This window comes from Pangasianodon hypophthalmus, chromosome 4, assembly GCF_027358585.1.
Source record: "Pangasianodon hypophthalmus isolate fPanHyp1 chromosome 4, fPanHyp1.pri, whole genome shotgun sequence".
NCBI classification, from domain to species: domain Eukaryota; kingdom Metazoa; phylum Chordata; class Actinopteri; order Siluriformes; family Pangasiidae; genus Pangasianodon; species Pangasianodon hypophthalmus.
Window position 1 is genome coordinate 20,003,381 of NC_069713.1, and position 17,114 is coordinate 20,020,494.

Consider the following 17,114-nt stretch of genomic DNA (forward strand, 5'->3'; position numbering starts at 1 on the left):
TAAAAATTATGTGCGTGGATTAAAATTTTTTTGTGACCTCCCCTAAACCCTTAAAAAGTTAGATCATTTGTGTTAACATTTTTCTTTTCCGTTTCATTAATAAGGGGGACACTGGAGACAAAGGAGATGTTGGACTTATAGGACCCAGAGTGAGTATCTTATATACAGAAGGCATCATGTCTATTAAATGTTTCAGATTATGTCTGAGCAACTGAAGATCTACAGTATAAACACACTTGAATCAGCTGATCAAGGCCTTTAAGTATACATGACTATTAAAGCCCGCTGTATTAGGTCACTTATTAGAATATCTGTAATGTCCTCATGCTATTAGCATGGATGTTAATTAACCACATTTTTTGTATTTGCTAATTTTATGCTAAAAATCTCAACTTGGTTACTTTCACTATTCTTCCACATTTAAGAGCAAAATGCGGGAATTTGCAACAAAGGAACCTCGTAAAAAATGAGATATTGTTAATCTTGGATTCACTGTTGAAAAATTATATAAAAAAACTTACACTACAAAAAATTAAATCTTAGCAAGTGACTTACATTGAGAACATTATAAAATATTAATATTACAAGGAAAATTATCTACCAATATATTTAATTTATTTGTCAATTTTCAAGATGCTTTTGCTTGCTACAAAAAAGCAAATAAAATTAAGCAAACTTAATTTTGAATTAACTAAACTTGTTGAATTACAATGGCTTCCTGTTCACATAGGCAAGCTGAAATTTGTTTACCACAATGCAACATTCAAAAAAGGCTTTTTGGTTTGCTCTTTTGGTTATGTCTGGTTATGTCTTTTTTCCAGGTTGTCTTGTCTGATTTGAAAAATGTTGACTGTTAAAGATACTATGGTTATATTGTTGTGTATTTTTATTACCAGAGCTACACAAATGATATATTTAGAATTAAGGAATTTTAGAATGCTTTGAATTTTATACACTATATGAACAAACATTTGTGGACACCTGACCATCACACCCATATGTGGTTCTTCCCCAAACTGTTGCCACAAAGTTGGAAGCACAGAATTGTCTAGAATCCTTGTATGCTGTAGCGTTGAGATTTCCCTTCACTGGAACTAAGAGACCCAAACCTGTTCCGGCATGACAATGCCCCTGTGCACAAAGCAAGGTCTATTAAGACATGGTTTATCAAGGCTGGAGTGAAAGAACTCGAGTGGCCTGCACAGAGCCCGGACCTCAACCCCACTGAACACCTTTGTGATAAACTGGAACACCGACTGCACCCCAGGCCTCCTCACCCACCATCACTTCCTGACCTCACTAATGCTCTTGGGGCTGAATGAACACAAATTCCCACAGCCACTTTCCAAAATCTAGGGGAAATCCTTCCCAGAAGAGTGGAGGTTATTATTAACAGCAAAGGGGGATTAAATCTGGAATGGGATGTACAACAAACACATATGGGTGTCTACAAACCTTTGTCCATATAGTGTATGCATCATTTAAAAGTGAAATAGTTTAATTTTTTATTCCTTATATAAATAACCTGGAAGATATGTAGAACATTATTTAAAAAAAACAATGGATTAAGCTGTGGCCTTAGCAAAAGTGTATTAAGTTGCTGAGAAAACAAATTTGGAATACTGAGTACCGGCCCAGAATGCTTGTTTGTACTTTGTCATTTAAAAGCCTGCTTACGTTCCTTAATTAATGGAAAATAAACTATATTTATTAAAGGGTCCATCTGGAGAGAAAGGTGACCAGGGCACAACTGAAATAATCGACTACAATGGAAACATCCAAGAAGCGCTTCAGGTCAGAACACACAAGTCTCTTCTATATGAGACATACTAAATGCCTATTAGTTTTTTATGCGTTTTGTTCTGCTATGTCGGCTTAATAATTTTGGTTTTGGTATATATTAATAACATATTTCATATTACTCTATATGACAGTTGTTAACTGTTCATTGGTACTTTGTTGTTTGAGTATGATAGACTGCAAATATATTTGTTTTAATAAAACACAATGTAGAACACATCCACTGTTCAATTATTTGCATGCACCAACACTTGACATTCCAGCAAGGAGGGCAGATGTATCTAGTATTCTTATCTTCTCACTTCACCTAATCTAATCACTTTTCACTGCCTCCTCTCTGCCTACAGAAGATAACCACTATTACAGTGACGGTAATAAATCTCCGTCTTGTCTGTGTTATATCAGTGCTGTACTTTGCCCTGCATGGACCCAATTCTGTCCCAATAAATGTCCTCCTCTGCTAATAATGCGCCTCACCTTGATGCTGGGTTATGTGTTCTGACTAAAGACATTATTCTAGATATAATATATCCTTTATAACATAGCTTCTAGTTTAATGTCATAATGAGCATGGTTTGGAAGCTAGAGTGACACTTGGTAGAAGAGGGCAGAAGGCTTTTGTAAATTCAACACAAGGGTTTTGTAATATTTATAATATTTATAATATTTATTAATATGTTATAATATATATAATATTGACCTCTCTAACCCTTATAAGAGGACAGGAAGGATTTGGGCCCCATTCATTGTACCTGGTTCGGGGAGTTGCTACTCATCCTGAGGCAGTTAATATTACAATGTTGCATCAATTATAGATTTTTTTTTTTTTACCTTTACTATTATGTCAAATTTATTTTTTGTTATTTTTAGCTAACACATTAGTGAATATCTTGTAAGCTATTTCCTTATATTAAAATTATTGTGTATTATATAATGCCTGCTGGCATTTAGAGATAAAAGACCTTTTTTTAACATAAATAAATAAATGCTTATTTATTGGATATAAACGTGTTTAATATGAATAATATCAAAATAAGCAGAAGAAGAAGAAGAAATTTTACTCTACACATAAAACCAAAATTAATTTTGATTAATTAAACTTGCTTACTGCAATGCCTTCCAGTTAATTTAGCAGATAGAAGGAAAGCATGTGTGCACACCTTCCTATTTCTTTTATGCTCCTCTCATTTATTGTTCAGTAGTTTGTGACTCTCAGGAAAAGCGAAAACCCAAAGATCATGTACTGCATTTTGTGGATGTCTCTGAGGTTTGGTTACAACTGTGAGACTGAATGCAACTGTGAAAATAGCTTCGTTGTTTAAGTCATTATTGAGGCCTTGCTTAATTTGTAGAATATTTACTATTATAAATTAGATAATGTGGTTATATGGCTATGAAGGCTATTATAAGTAATTTATCTGGATTGTAGATTGTAAAGATGGTCTTACCCTGACTACTACTGTCACACCAATAGAGGCCCTTTGTCTATATAACAGCTTATTTTTGGACTAAGTTAGAGAAGCCATCAGTGTTGGTTCCCGTGAGTCAGAAACAACTCATGGGTTCAATCCAGTGAATCAAACTGTGCATAGACTAATTTAGATGGGTATATGTATAGACATTAGCCTAGATGCTACAAATGCCTGATATTGTTGCTGCCATGTGTATGTAAGTACTCCAGGGCCAGCAGTTTGTGACTGCAGGGTAGAAAATAGGAGTTTCAGATATTTTGTTCTTAGTTTGAAGTTTTACCACAGGACTACAAAAGCAGTGGCTGCGCTGGAGTGTATATTGTTCATTGGTGTATCAGTGTGGTCTACCATGTTGAATCTACTCCGCCTATCAAGTGTCTCTTAACTTTTCCCTGCTGCTCCTGAATGAGCTGACCAGTGCTGCCTTTGAGGGATTTTTTTTTTTTTTTTTTTTACATTTTTGTTAATGAGAGCCTAAGTTAAATAGTTTAAATTGGTACAGATAAACCAGCTGCAATGAATGGAGCTATGGCATGACAGTTATAGACGCATGCAAGCTATATATGGCTGGCATTCCCAAGTGTGTTGGAAATATTTAAGTTACTCATTTAACACATTTCTGTTTAATTGAAAATGATGCATGATGTAGAGCTAATTGTGTGTGTGTATTTGTTTGTTTGTTTGTTTGTTAGGGTCCCCCTGGGCCTCCTGGACCAATTGGACCACAGGGCATTAAGGTACTTATAGAAGTAATACCTACTAAATGCCCATAAACATATCAGTCAACAAAGCAAAGTCAACAAAGCAAATATAAGACAAATGGCATCCAGTTAGCATGATGGAATGTTAAACAGCAAAGAAACATAATCTTGACTAGTGATCAAAGAAATACTATACATCCTTTTGACAGGGTGATCAAGGTCCTCCAGGTCTTCCAGGCCTTGATGGAGAACGGGTAAGAAAATAAACATTGGCTGTTTTTCTATTTCATTAAGTACTTGTTATATTGTTATGTATGAAATCTCCTCTTTGTATCATAATGTTGCTACATAACTACATATATACACTATTCTCAGGGTCACAAGGGTTCAAAAGGAGACATGGGAATGCCAGGAATGTCTGGTGATAAGGGATCTGTAGGATTGCCCGGGCTACCAGTAAGGGTCACTTATTTCTTCCATATATACTACCATATTACCATACATACATGAGATTCAGTATTAGCAAGTGCTGATTGAATGAAGAAATTGGAATAATTAATTTTTGATGATGATTATGATGATGTCTATGAAGGGCTTCAATGGTCAGAAAGGAGAAAAAGGTGATACTGGCCTGCCTGGACCTCAAGGACCATCTGTAAGTTCAGAATACGCTAGGATTCAGACCAGGAGAATATGACCAACTGTGTAATACATGACTGTATCACATATAGCTCTTGACTGTATTTCTTGTATTAACAGATTATAGGCCCTCCTGGGGCACTTGGTCCACATGGTCCTCCTGGTCCAATGGTAGGTCTCCATGAACGTGGCTATGAAAATACTACAATGATTGCACTTTGATATAACATTTTTTTATGGATTAAATCAACCCGAATTTGCTTAGTGCACATAATTTTACAAAATTAATAAAAATATTATATATGTTTATAAGCAGCTGGACTTATTAGCATAGCCTATATCAAGAGATACTTTGAAACTTATATATTAAGGGAAAAAAAGACAATCTTTGGCAGATTTTTCATGCTTGGTAGCCTATCATTAAAACGTTTCTATTTTTCTGACTGTATGGTGTGAATTATAGAACCTACAAGTCTCTTTAGTCTTTTGTATTTATTACTTTACATACAAAACATGTTTATTTTATTTGCACATTACTTTACATGTTACTTTACTTGCTGGTGCTTTTCAGGGCCCACATGGATTCCCTGGACAAAAGGTAAGTAAAAAATTTGTGTCATAATTATATAAATGTCCATGCGACCTATAACTAAACTTATACAATTAATAAATCCAGGGTTAATAAACCAGAAATGAATATTCAAAATTGCAAGAATTCTTTCTCGTGGAATGTTGACAACAGCCTTAAAATGTGTTATTTAAAATACACACCAACCACCTAAGAAGGCTTAGGGCTGTGCTTAAGGGCCCAACATGGGACATTTGGGATTCGAACTCATAACCTTCCATTCACTAGCAGAGAACAATAACTACTGATCTAGAGCTAATATCATAATACTCATCTCTATCACAACTGGAAATAAGTAACCTCTGTAGATCATACTTTCATTCTCTGAACCAAGCTTTGCTACTCCACTACGTTTAGGGGGAAGCAGGTTTGCCTGGTTTGAAGGGAGCACGCGGGGAGCCCGGGCATAAGGGTGACCGTGGACCCCTGGGCCTCCCCGTAAGTAGCCAGCATAAGCTATGCATGCTGTCATATTAATGCTAAAATCTAATCCCTGCAGCTTTTTACACAACATCTCCCAGCACATTTCCTCCATTTTCTATTCTCTTCTTACTTGTGATTTCTGTATAAGGCTCACATGCCTCCTTTTTTTTTCTCTTTCTTTCAACCTTGCCTGCTCTTCCGTGCCTGTCCTCCTTCTGTGCCAATGTTTTATCTGATAACTGTACTTCCCACTCTATGTTAACAAGTCAGTTGACAGTTTTTTTGGCCACCTCACTGTTCATCATGTACTAATCCCTGTCTTCATGTCACTCATACCTCCACAAACTCACAGGGAGCGTCTGGCTTGGATGGCAAGCCGGGACTAAGGGTGAGTCTCATATGAACAAACTTCATCCCCCAGCTGCCTTCTCCTTGTAGGATTCAAAAAGACAAACTGGACAAAAAATTTTTTTTAAAAAATATATGTTTGAGGGGGACATCAGGGTTATCGATATTTCAGTGCTCTTTTCAGGATGCTGTTCCAATGCTAATTTTCAGTGTTCAGCCCATATATATATTGAAATGTATATAAATGTTCCTTTCAATAAAAGGTCAGAAGGCCACATGAGATCCCTGTCTGTCTGCTGATGAGTGTAAAATTAACACAGAATTAACACCCAGTCATCTATTAACATATTGCCATTTGTCATATCACTGTTCGTTTGGGATTGACTTCTGCATGGAAATACCAGGTCTATGTGAAATAAAAGGTCTATGTGAATTAGCAAATACATGCCAAGCAAACACATTCAAAGGCATGATTATCCACAGGTCTTTAAACAATTGTAGACATTTCTTTGAAATGTTGCTCACATTTTGGACAGTGGACAAGAAAATACATTGTGTTTTCACTGATTATAGAAAAATATGTGAATAAATAATGCAGTGAATTCAGTATGTTTGTTTGTAGGGTACAGATGGCCCAATTGGTGCTCCTGGTCCTGCTGGTCCTAAAGGAGATAGAGTAAGTTTAACGAGAATGCACGTCCTGGTACCAAGGTCACATTTGAATTGAACTGATTGATCCACCATTGTAGTATGTTTATTATTTCATTATTAATCAGTTTGGAATACAAGACCCTGAGTTAAGTAACATTGCCAAAGTATTCGAGTGCATAGCTATGCAATATAAATTCCATTAGATGTTCTTGTCACTTGGTATGTGTGAGGGAAAGTGTGAGGGAAAACACAAAGAATTTACAGTGAACTTGTCTTCATGCTATATAGGTCATATTACTTAACTTTTCTACAATAGCAAGGATATTAGCATTTAACAGGATTTAGCACCATACACTTAATTTTCCTAAAAGCTTGTGCACTAGTAACCCTGCCTCGTTTCATGTTTATGAAATATAACATTTTATAATATTTTCTTATGTGCCATAAAAATATTTTTGCAATATTTGGTAGTTTTTAGCCTTAGTAACAACTACTGCTTACTCAGTGAGACATGCTTCATTAGAATGCACAACATTATTTTTGTGCACTCGTAGAATAAAAAGACTGTATATAGCACCTTAAGCAGTTCTTTGCTTTGTTCTTATGGGGAAATCTTAAAGGTTGTCTGTGGGACCCTAAAACAGATGGGTCATTTTCAGAAAAGGTTCCAAGTAGCACTCCTTTATAACACTACCCTCCTATTTTAGCAAGTGAAAATATCTTCAGTATAGTCAAACTTATCTAATATAAGCAAAAGACATCTTTACTAATCGACTTATTCCATTCAGGTAATCTTGCTTGTTCTACTTCCTTAATTCTACATTATACTTCCTTAATTCTGCTTGTTCTACTTCCTTTTTTCTGGAAATTCAGGGTGGTTTTCTTCAGAACTAGTGGAGTAATCTCGTTTGTTCCATGCCAAGTACCAAAGTTGTTCCTTGCCAAGCAAAGTTGTCACTTTGTGACTGAAATTTGAGGAAGTGAAAATATTAAGTATAATGCGCTGATCTTGTTATTGTTAAATCTGCACTGTCAGATAAAATGCATTGATTGGTAAAGCAAGTAATTACACAGGCATACTTGAATGCAGGTCAAGAGATTCCTTAAATAACATTCGACAAATGCTATGGTTACCTTCTATAGACATTGTAGACATCTGTGAAGCAGCATTATTGAGCTCATCATCTACCTTTAAAGTCTGAATGTTGCTTTATCTTAGCCCATGTGCTCTGTGCTAAGGTTGAGTAATTCTTATCCTCAGTAAAGAGCACTATTAGACTTGAGTGATTCTTATTCTCAATAAAGCACACTACTATGCACATGTCTTAAGCACTCTTTTGTCTTAGATGTTTATTTTATGACTTCTGCATTATTGAGTCAGTAAAAAAAAGTTTACATTTCCAAACATTACTTTTCCAACAATGTATGTTTGCATGTCAGTAAAGAAAGTTACATATAACATAATCGACCACTTTTCTGACAAAAAAACAATGTATGCTACCAGGCTATAAAGTTTTACCTGTAAAAAAAAAAAAAAAGAAGCAAGTGTGACGGTCTCCAGAATGATTCTCCAAGATGCTTAGAAAAACTAATTAGACAATTCTCTTATAAAATTAGACTAATTAGACAATTCTCTTATCTGCACAAACTATACCTGAGACTACAGATGCATTTTTTTAAAAAGCAAAGGGTTTTCACACCAAATATTGACTTTACTGCTTTACTGTTTATTGCTCTTTATAGTAGATTTTTTAATGTAGAAACATTTAATTTCATTAAATGTTAAATTAAATGAAGGCATGTTTGCTTCATAGCATTTCTTTACATTTGCCTTTCTTTACATATGCACAGCACTGGATATGCAGCATCTGCATTATTTATGAGGAATGCCAGGCCACCTCGGGTCACTCAACTTGACGACAATGGCCAGAGAATGAGCCTCACATAGCAGGGACCATTTATAGGCCACAAATGTGGGGCCACGGTCATTGTCGTGAGTTTTGCTATTGGTACTCAGCAAGGAAATGAGAAAACATGGAAAATCCACTAATTCCGAAGGAAACCACCCAGCCAGTCCTCCACTCAGTCGTAGAACTATGGTTACATACATAACCTTCTGATTTTAGCAAAATTATCTCAAAATAGGATGAGATAAATTAAAGCTTGGAATTAGTAAAATCATCTAGAAATATGACCACTGGTCTTTTTTAGTGATTTGTTTAAAATTGATTGAAGTGATTTGTTTAATGAAATTTGCCTATGTTTGAGATATTTTCACTTGCTAAGATATCACTTTTTCAATACATATAGATATATATAAAATTATTATTATTTTTTTTTTATTAAATGTTTCACATTTACTTGTCACAGGGTGAGAAAGGTGTTACAGGTGAACCTGGACCAAGAGGACCGTATGGATTACCTGTAAGTTCTTTGTTTTAATTTTAAAACTACTGATGTCAGTACTGATACCGCTATTAATAATAGGTCAAATTAAACCATGAAGGAATATTTTGATGGATTGTACTTTGTGGAAATGTTTTTTTCCCTCAGGGTGCTGCTGGGACACCTGGCTTGGATGTGAGTTGACAGTCCACATTACTGCTGAGACATTTTTTGCTGTTCTTTTGGTTTCATAACAGCATTTTGTCACTCAAGTTATGCAGCCCTCAGTAGTTAGGCCTCAAGGCATGTGTAATTATTTGAAGTTGTATTTTGCAGGGGTTACCAGGCTTAAGGGGAGAGAAGGGCGACGTGGGGGAAAGAGGAGAAAAGGTGACCATGACATAGATAAGTGTGCTCAGGGAATCTTTCAGCAAACCTTAATTAGAAGATCTGGTGTCAATGGACCGTGAAAGCTTATCTTAGGGACAGGACTGCATATTGGCAATGATATTACACATGACCAAAATTCTTTATACATTTTGATGTATAATTGTAATTTAAGCATTGCAATACAATGTCCTTTATCTGCCATATGCTCCACATGGACATTAAATATTTAATGGAAATGCATCCTTTAATCCCCATTTAGAAGCATGCTCTTGGTTCATTCATTCTTCTTCAGTAACCACTTTGTCCAGGTCATGGTCACAATGGATCCAGAGCCTATACCCCAGAACACTGGGAGTGAGGCGGGAATACACCCTGGATGTGACACCCGTCCGTTGCAGGGCACCATGCACACACATTCACGCATAGGGGAAATTTAGCGTAGCGTTACCGACATTGCACAGTGGGAGGAAACCGAAGAACCCAGAGAGCATGCTCAAAGTTAATCAAAATATACTTGATAATAAAATTTTACCATTCAACATTTCATTTTCACATCATTTTATCACAGCATAATCACTCAAGCTAACTTAAAATAAAGCAACAAAAAATATCCTGGGATTTAGACCTACGTCAACAATAAATATTTCAGAGATAGTCCATTGACAGCAGGAATAGCTGCTGAATTTTAAATCTGCATTTCTTATAGTTTGTCCTCTCATTTCTCTCATGCATGCTGATCATTTCACTGTTGAACTACCTCTACCTAACTCAGCTTTTTATCATCTGACTGACACTGAGCAACTTTATACTTGTTTAAATGTCATGGAATGTGCTAGACATCCTTCATCCTTCTCTGAGGATAATAAGCAACAAATATTATACGCATTTTGCTACACACATTTTGTAATTTAAATTCTTTTTTATTAGTTTTTATACTGTAGTAAAGTCTGTTACAGGTGACAAAGGGGCTTGCTGGCAACTGGTACAATATGAAGGTTTTTGCATTAAGTTATATAAATATATAAACTTACCATAAAGCTGACAGAATGATTATTAATTATTTGACCTTTTCTTAAATAATACTTAAATAATACTTAAATAATTACTAGTTACGTGAAGTATGGTGGAAGCTATTGATAACATACGTAAGTGTCTTGTCTTCATAAGAAATAGTGCCTTTTTTCCCACTACACTCAGATTCCATGACATGATAGGTAGATAAGGATATTTTTAATCACTGTTGGTTGTGTATAATCATAAAGAATGTTGCCTTGTTGATATGCAGCCAATCGATTTTAAGAAAACTGTATCCCTTCCTTGTAGACTGTTGCACATAATACGTTAAACATATATATGACATATGACATGTCCTAGGAATTCTTCCAACTTCACAAGCATTAACTTTATGAATCTCCATATTCATCTTTTCCTCATCGAGTTTAGACCAAAGCAAATATCCATCGTCATTACTGTCTCCATCAACTTAAAATATAATCAAGGAGCAGGTTATTGTCCATATTCATGTGGATAATATCAGATTGTTCCTTTTTACTATAAGGCATAAGCACACAGACTCTCACGTGTTACGACTTGAAGAAAGGGATACAGTTTTTTTTGCTGTGAATTTATGTATAGATAAGATGTGCTTTTTGGGATCTGGGATGTCTTCCCCACACTTTCTCTTCCCTTGTGGCCTCTGAGACTCATCATTCCTTCTCCCTTCACCTGCAGATGTAGCCTCCCTGGTTCCTCCTTTCTGATATCCTATCCCTCTCTAACGTCCTTTCATTTACTGGATGATAGCTTTACCATTTACTGACATAAAACTCATTTTTAATTAAGCTGAATGCAGACCAGTTGTGTGTGGGTTTGCAGGTTTACCTGTATTTCTCCCCATAAATGATACATTTCCTTCTACAATATATTTAGTTGTGCAAACACATTAATAACACTGAAATAAATAAAGATATATATATACAGAAGTTATATGTAATAGCATCAGTCTCATTTACTTTGAAAAAAAAAATTCTCCAGCTGATCACACCATTGTGTCCACAGGGGGAGAAGGGAAAGAAGGGCAAAAAAGGGCCTAAGGGGGAGAAAGGAGAACAGGGTGCCCCTGGATTAGATGCACCCTGCCCATTGGTATGTGCCAGCTGAGGGCTGGAAAACCTCCCCGTGACCTAAGGCAGCTGAATCCCTCAGGGAGGAGTGATCCTTTGCACAATCTGGCAACCCAAATCCCCCTGCAGCGTGTGCGTAGACGTCTAGTGGCGTCTTGCTTTCCATATTCTCTACCACAGTGTTTAGGTATGCAAAATGTCTGGATCACAGTCTGTCCGTCATTACACACTATAGATGGAAATGGAATGGTGGGTAAAAGTGGTTGCCAGCCAGTGCCAGGCCACTCCTCTCTGCCCTGTGCCGTGCCCTCACAGTGAGAGGCCGGAAGGGCGCCTGCAGCCTCTATCCCAGTAACACTCCCAGTTCCGTTTCTATGACACAGGGTTTCCGGGGCTTTAAGGGTGAAAAGGGTGAGCCAGGCCAGCCTGGTCTGGATGGGCTGGATGCCCCGTGCCAATTGGTACAGTATCCTCTTTTCCTATCCTCTCCTGTGCATGCCACCATTCTCTGTGTCCACACTATGGCATTGCTCCCACATGCATCCATTGCATAATGTCAAAGCTGCTAGCCTATTCTTCAACATGCCTGACTAGCTTATGAGTTGCGTGGGAAAATGGAAAGTTATTCTGTTACCCATCCATCTGATGCATACCATGCATGTGCTACTTATCACATACTTAACTGCTTTAAATTGCTTTGTTTTGTGCATTGTATTCATAATTTAGTAGCACATCATTTACTCTCAGTCCTGCTTACACTATTAGTGATCTGTCTGCTTCCCAATAACAGAACATGCAAGCAAACCCAAGATATACAATATTATATTTATTCAGTAACAGCCATGTAGAATGTCATTGGCAGTTTCCTAAACATCATTAACATTTGCCTTTGCAACTTCCCTTTCAATCGAGATCCCTTACTTGTTTGATCAAATCTGTCTTGGTGAAATTTATATAAATTCCATGTAGCAGAATATTAGACGAATCAGAATTTTTAGACTCTATAACCAACACTGACTAACCTGCACCCCATAACTTGAAACTACATGATTTTCACTGCAGTAGTAGCATGGGTCTAGTCCTCATATTCCTACTTATCTTCTACCTGTTCCAGTTGGGCACAGCAGAAATATTCAGGATATATTCAGCCCTCGGCTCCTCCTGCACCGTTTGAAGTTTTGACTCCTTTGTAAATCCTAATGTAGCTAGTGATTAATTATTAATTAATTAATTAAGTTAACGTTCTTCTTACTTTACATGCACTTTATTTTGCCATCATTTGGGTTTCCATTATATGCATTATTGCATGTACTTTTTTTCCAATATTATAAGAGAGCATACATTACACTTGATAGAGTTTGGTTTTAAATGTGTTCCTTTATAAATATGGTTTTATGTGTGAATATTACATCTTATTGCATGCACCATTTTGTCTTCTTCTTTTGTGTGTCCTTGGTAAAAGAAAAGTTTTTAATAGTTTTGGAAAGCTAGAAAATGTGGAGAGATAAATGTTGTGGTAATCAGTTATAACCTAAAAAATGGTAAATAAATAAATTAATTAATAAATAAATAAACTCAATGGTAAACATTCATTTTTTTTTTATCCCTTTCCACGATAGGGGCCAGATGGATTACCAATGCCTGGCTGCTGGCAAAAGGTAAGTATCGAAACTCTATAGTTTTGTATGTTACAATACTAGTTTTTTTCTAAGCATGTAAAACTGCATGGGGTTTAAAATGCACACCTGAGTAACAGTGTGTGATGTTAACTGTGAGCCCTTGACTGTGTCTCATATCTTACAATGTCCCTTTTTGTGATTCTCTTACAGTGAACAGTCTAACTCAAACCGCATGGAATTTGTAAATAATGCTTCATTATTGTATTTATAGTTTGTATTTTGAAGTGTGAAGAAGAATATAAATTGATCTTAATATAAATATGTGTACACTGTGGGGTAAAAGCTAAAAGATCATGAGCCTCACCATACCCAGCTGCTTCTACTCACCCTTGTGCTGTCATGGTGGTGTGTGTCACATTCACATAAGCATTGTGGAGTTTATATCATGTGTGTGACCCACCAAGAGACTCTAGAACGCAAGGACAGGATTGCATGGTCCTTGGGAAAAGAGTGGATACAAAAATGGACTAATGAGGTGCAAGGAAAAGGTGGAAGAGAAAGAGGAGGCGATGGAGAGATCAGGACTTGCTCTCGATCTAAATATCTATCATCCCATCATTTCATACTACCAGCTCAAAGACTAAAGACTGTCCACACAACCTAAAATAAGCATGTATATATCACATTGTGCTGTGATCAAAATGCTATGGCTTCTGCAGAGCACTAACCGGCTGTTCTTACTTTGTCTAATAAGGAATATTTGGCCCAGCGGTTTAATTTACTTTTTGTCATCTTCTCAAGGGAGTCACACCTTGGCTGGTGGCTTGAGAGAGTCATTTAAGTGGAGGTAGAATGAGATTGTTGGTTTCCTTTATTGTAAAGAGGTCAGCCCCTTCAGCACCTCGGGATTTCACTCCCCGAGCGCCGTGACTTATTGAAATGAACAACGAACTGTGATCGCAGGATGAGTGGAAGAAAGAGACAGCTGCTGCACTGTCTTCATCTAATCCATGGCAGATCAGAAACTCCAACCTAAATGCACTTTACTGGAGTGGGTGTGTGCAAAAGGATGGAGATTTCCAACACCAGTCCCATCATCAGGAATGGCGTCTCTGTATTCCTCTGAAATGGGACACTTGATGGGATCTACTGAGGATGACGCGATGACATTTTTTTGTTTTTAAAAAAAGGTTTCTTTTATACACACACACACACAAATATCACACACACACACACACACATATCTCAGTAGTAACTCAAGTCTTTTGTTATTCAGTTATTGTCATTCCTTTATTGTAGGCATTTACTTTGTGTTTTGAAAAATGTTTCACACAGAATGAAGAATTCCGAAATATACAATATTGCAGCTGATGAAAAACATTTTTAAAAAAACATTCTGTTTATATGTCACAAGCAGTTGGTGACACAGAAATACAGGTTTTTCTTTCTTTGTATCGTTTTTATGGTTTTAATATAACTGATGTTCCTGCATGTTAAGGTGAAATAGTGTCCCTTGCTCCTGTAAACTTTGACAACTTTTAAGGAGTGCGTGTTTTATTCTGAAGCAAGCGGTTATGTTAGTCATCACTCCGGATGACATTTAAGTTGTTTTATTTCTATAATTTGTGCCAGAATATTTTTACATTTACAAAAATGTAGATTTACACAAATGTTTCCAATCCAGTCAAAGTTCCAGCAAACACAAGGGGCAGCACTGACAGAGTTTTTTTTTTTTTTTTTTTTAAACTTCATTAATGTTGTCTGCCATCAGTGATATGTGCTATAACATTCCAGAGCCGTTAGAAAGTTTCTGAGAAATACAGCCCTGCAGTCCTGTAGTATTGCATTAGCCATGTGATGACAGTCATATATACACTTAAGCTGCACTGTGTTTGATGGAGCAATTGCCTTTGACTGAGTATGTATTGGCATTTCTGAAAGGTCTGTTGGGCAGTTCATTTTGTGTGTGTATTTGTATATACAGTTTATATTCAAGCTAACTGAAACATTTGCATTAGCCTTTATACTTTTAAGTAATGCAATGTTTGTTTTATACTTAAGCATATTGCTGGAAAACAGAGGCATTCCTTGTAACATGAGGTAGCTTTGAAGGTCTTTTTACCTTTCAGTATTATTCATGTATGGTGGCGTTCTGCACTGAAATGCGAGGCAATATGAATGGACGTAATTCTTCATTATGCTTCAAATGCTTCAAAACTTCACTCATTTGAATCATTTGAATTAAGCGTTGGTTAACGTGGTTGCATTACACCATACTGCAGCACAGTTTATGCTGGGCTGCTTACTTTCAGTCATATGTTAAACAATCACTTTTTTCTTGCTGTTAGTCATTCTTTAAGTCAAAAAAAGGATCGATAAGTAAGAATATGCCACATGCAGTATTCACAGGCTGTGTGTAATATAGTCCCACTCCCTTTCTCATAATTATTGTTAATTGAATGTAGAATAATTATATGTATAATGGACTGTGTGTGTGCAGTTAAATATTTGCTCATTAGACTAAAAGTGCAATTTATACTTTTCTTGTACAGTATGTATTGATTTGTGAACCATATTCAGTATATGAATACAAATGTCAATTACACCCATTTACTGTAAGTTCTAAGAGTATATTTTAATCACTTTTACATTGGCACTGGTGATTCCAACGGTTTCCAAGAGTATAGTGTGGATGTGAAGAAGGCTCAATGTTGAGCCAGTCATATTTTCTTTATTTTGATTCAGATATGGCAAATCCTTTTTGTTGAGCTGTCATTTTACACTTCATTTTGAGAGCGTGAGAGCCAAATGCATCTTCTGTTCAATTTTTTTCTTTCAATATTTGCATAAAACACTTTCTATACATTTCAACATTGGTGCTGTTTAAATACATACATTTTGTTGTTATTGTTGTTTATTTACTTGGTGTCATAATATGTTTTGAAAATTCCACTTTTCATAAATGGTTACTTTTGCCTCTTTTTTGTGTCTGGAGTTTTGTCTAGTACTTTCTACACTATTTAGTTTACTTTTTTCCAGAAAGCACTAGGCAATAATTTAATTGTTTTTTTGTTTGTTTGTTTTTTTCTTTTAAATATGAAAAACACATTTGGATGAGATAAATGTCATGATGATGTGTTGATGGGTTTCTTGTAAATAATGCATATGATATTGGGTCTGGGATTTTTGGTCATTTAGCAGAATTAAACTTTACAGATAATACATCAGTTCCATTTGCAGGACCACCTTCTCTCTCTCTCTCTCTCTCTCTCTCTCTCTCTCTTGTTTTACTTTTTATTGATTTTTATTCATTATTCATTATTCATGTCCTGATTTAAAAGAAAAAAAAACTTGTTCATTTTCTAATTTCTTTAACATGATTTTCCTCATGTTGTTAATGAGTGTCCATAAAAGGCTCAATTCATTTCAAGTACGTTTATGTGATAGTGCTGTTGAGCCAAATAAACTCCTCTAAATACCTGCTGCAGTGCTTTGCTTTCTTCTTAGTTTAGAAAACACTTCAGAACTGATCCTAAGAGCGGTGTGGAGTGACTGAAGTTCGGTGAATTACGGTAACACACAGTACGCTAACCCAATGTCACACACTCACTCACACTCACGGCACTGGAATTACGGCACGCGCTACTGAGTCGATTCTTTGAATCTATACGTTCCACTGAATCGTTCTGTGTGAGCTTCGATTCACTGATTAAACCACTCAGACTGAGAAAAGCTTCCGGAAAATAGCTGTGTTAGCTACAGTTCTGACTCCTATACTAATGTACATGTACTGCTTTGTAGCCTACTGCACCTGTGTCAGTTTTTCTATATAACGATTTGTTTTCATGGCCAAGAAATGATTCGCCTTATAGTAAACGACACGTTAGTTATTTACAATCCATAATCCAGCTGGTCATTTGTAGCTCTTATAGCCC

The 17,114-nt window shown here is 36.2% G+C and overlaps 1 protein-coding gene across 1 annotated transcript in view; it reads left to right on the forward strand.

The window, feature by feature from the left end:
* LOC113540597 (collagen alpha-1(XXV) chain) overlaps positions 1 to 16,659 on the forward strand; it is a 156,469-nt gene extending 139,810 nt beyond the window's left edge. Inside the window, exons 21-37 of the mRNA XM_053233368.1 lie at positions 105 to 149; positions 1,717 to 1,794; positions 2,148 to 2,171; positions 3,965 to 4,009; positions 4,183 to 4,227; positions 4,349 to 4,429; positions 4,566 to 4,628; positions 4,733 to 4,783; positions 5,184 to 5,210; positions 5,598 to 5,678; positions 6,634 to 6,687; positions 9,033 to 9,086; positions 9,216 to 9,242; positions 9,384 to 9,437; positions 11,944 to 12,021; positions 13,180 to 13,218; positions 13,981 to 16,659. Of these exons, the coding sequence (XP_053089343.1) occupies positions 105 to 149; positions 1,717 to 1,794; positions 2,148 to 2,171; positions 3,965 to 4,009; positions 4,183 to 4,227; positions 4,349 to 4,429; positions 4,566 to 4,628; positions 4,733 to 4,783; positions 5,184 to 5,210; positions 5,598 to 5,678; positions 6,634 to 6,687; positions 9,033 to 9,086; positions 9,216 to 9,242; positions 9,384 to 9,437; positions 11,944 to 12,021; positions 13,180 to 13,218; positions 13,981 to 14,007 (873 nt within the window). The 3' untranslated portion in view covers positions 14,008 to 16,659. The remainder of the gene's footprint in view (positions 1 to 104; positions 150 to 1,716; positions 1,795 to 2,147; positions 2,172 to 3,964; positions 4,010 to 4,182; positions 4,228 to 4,348; positions 4,430 to 4,565; positions 4,629 to 4,732; positions 4,784 to 5,183; positions 5,211 to 5,597; positions 5,679 to 6,633; positions 6,688 to 9,032; positions 9,087 to 9,215; positions 9,243 to 9,383; positions 9,438 to 11,943; positions 12,022 to 13,179; positions 13,219 to 13,980) is intronic.
* The last annotated feature ends 455 nt before the right edge of the window (positions 16,660 to 17,114 follow it).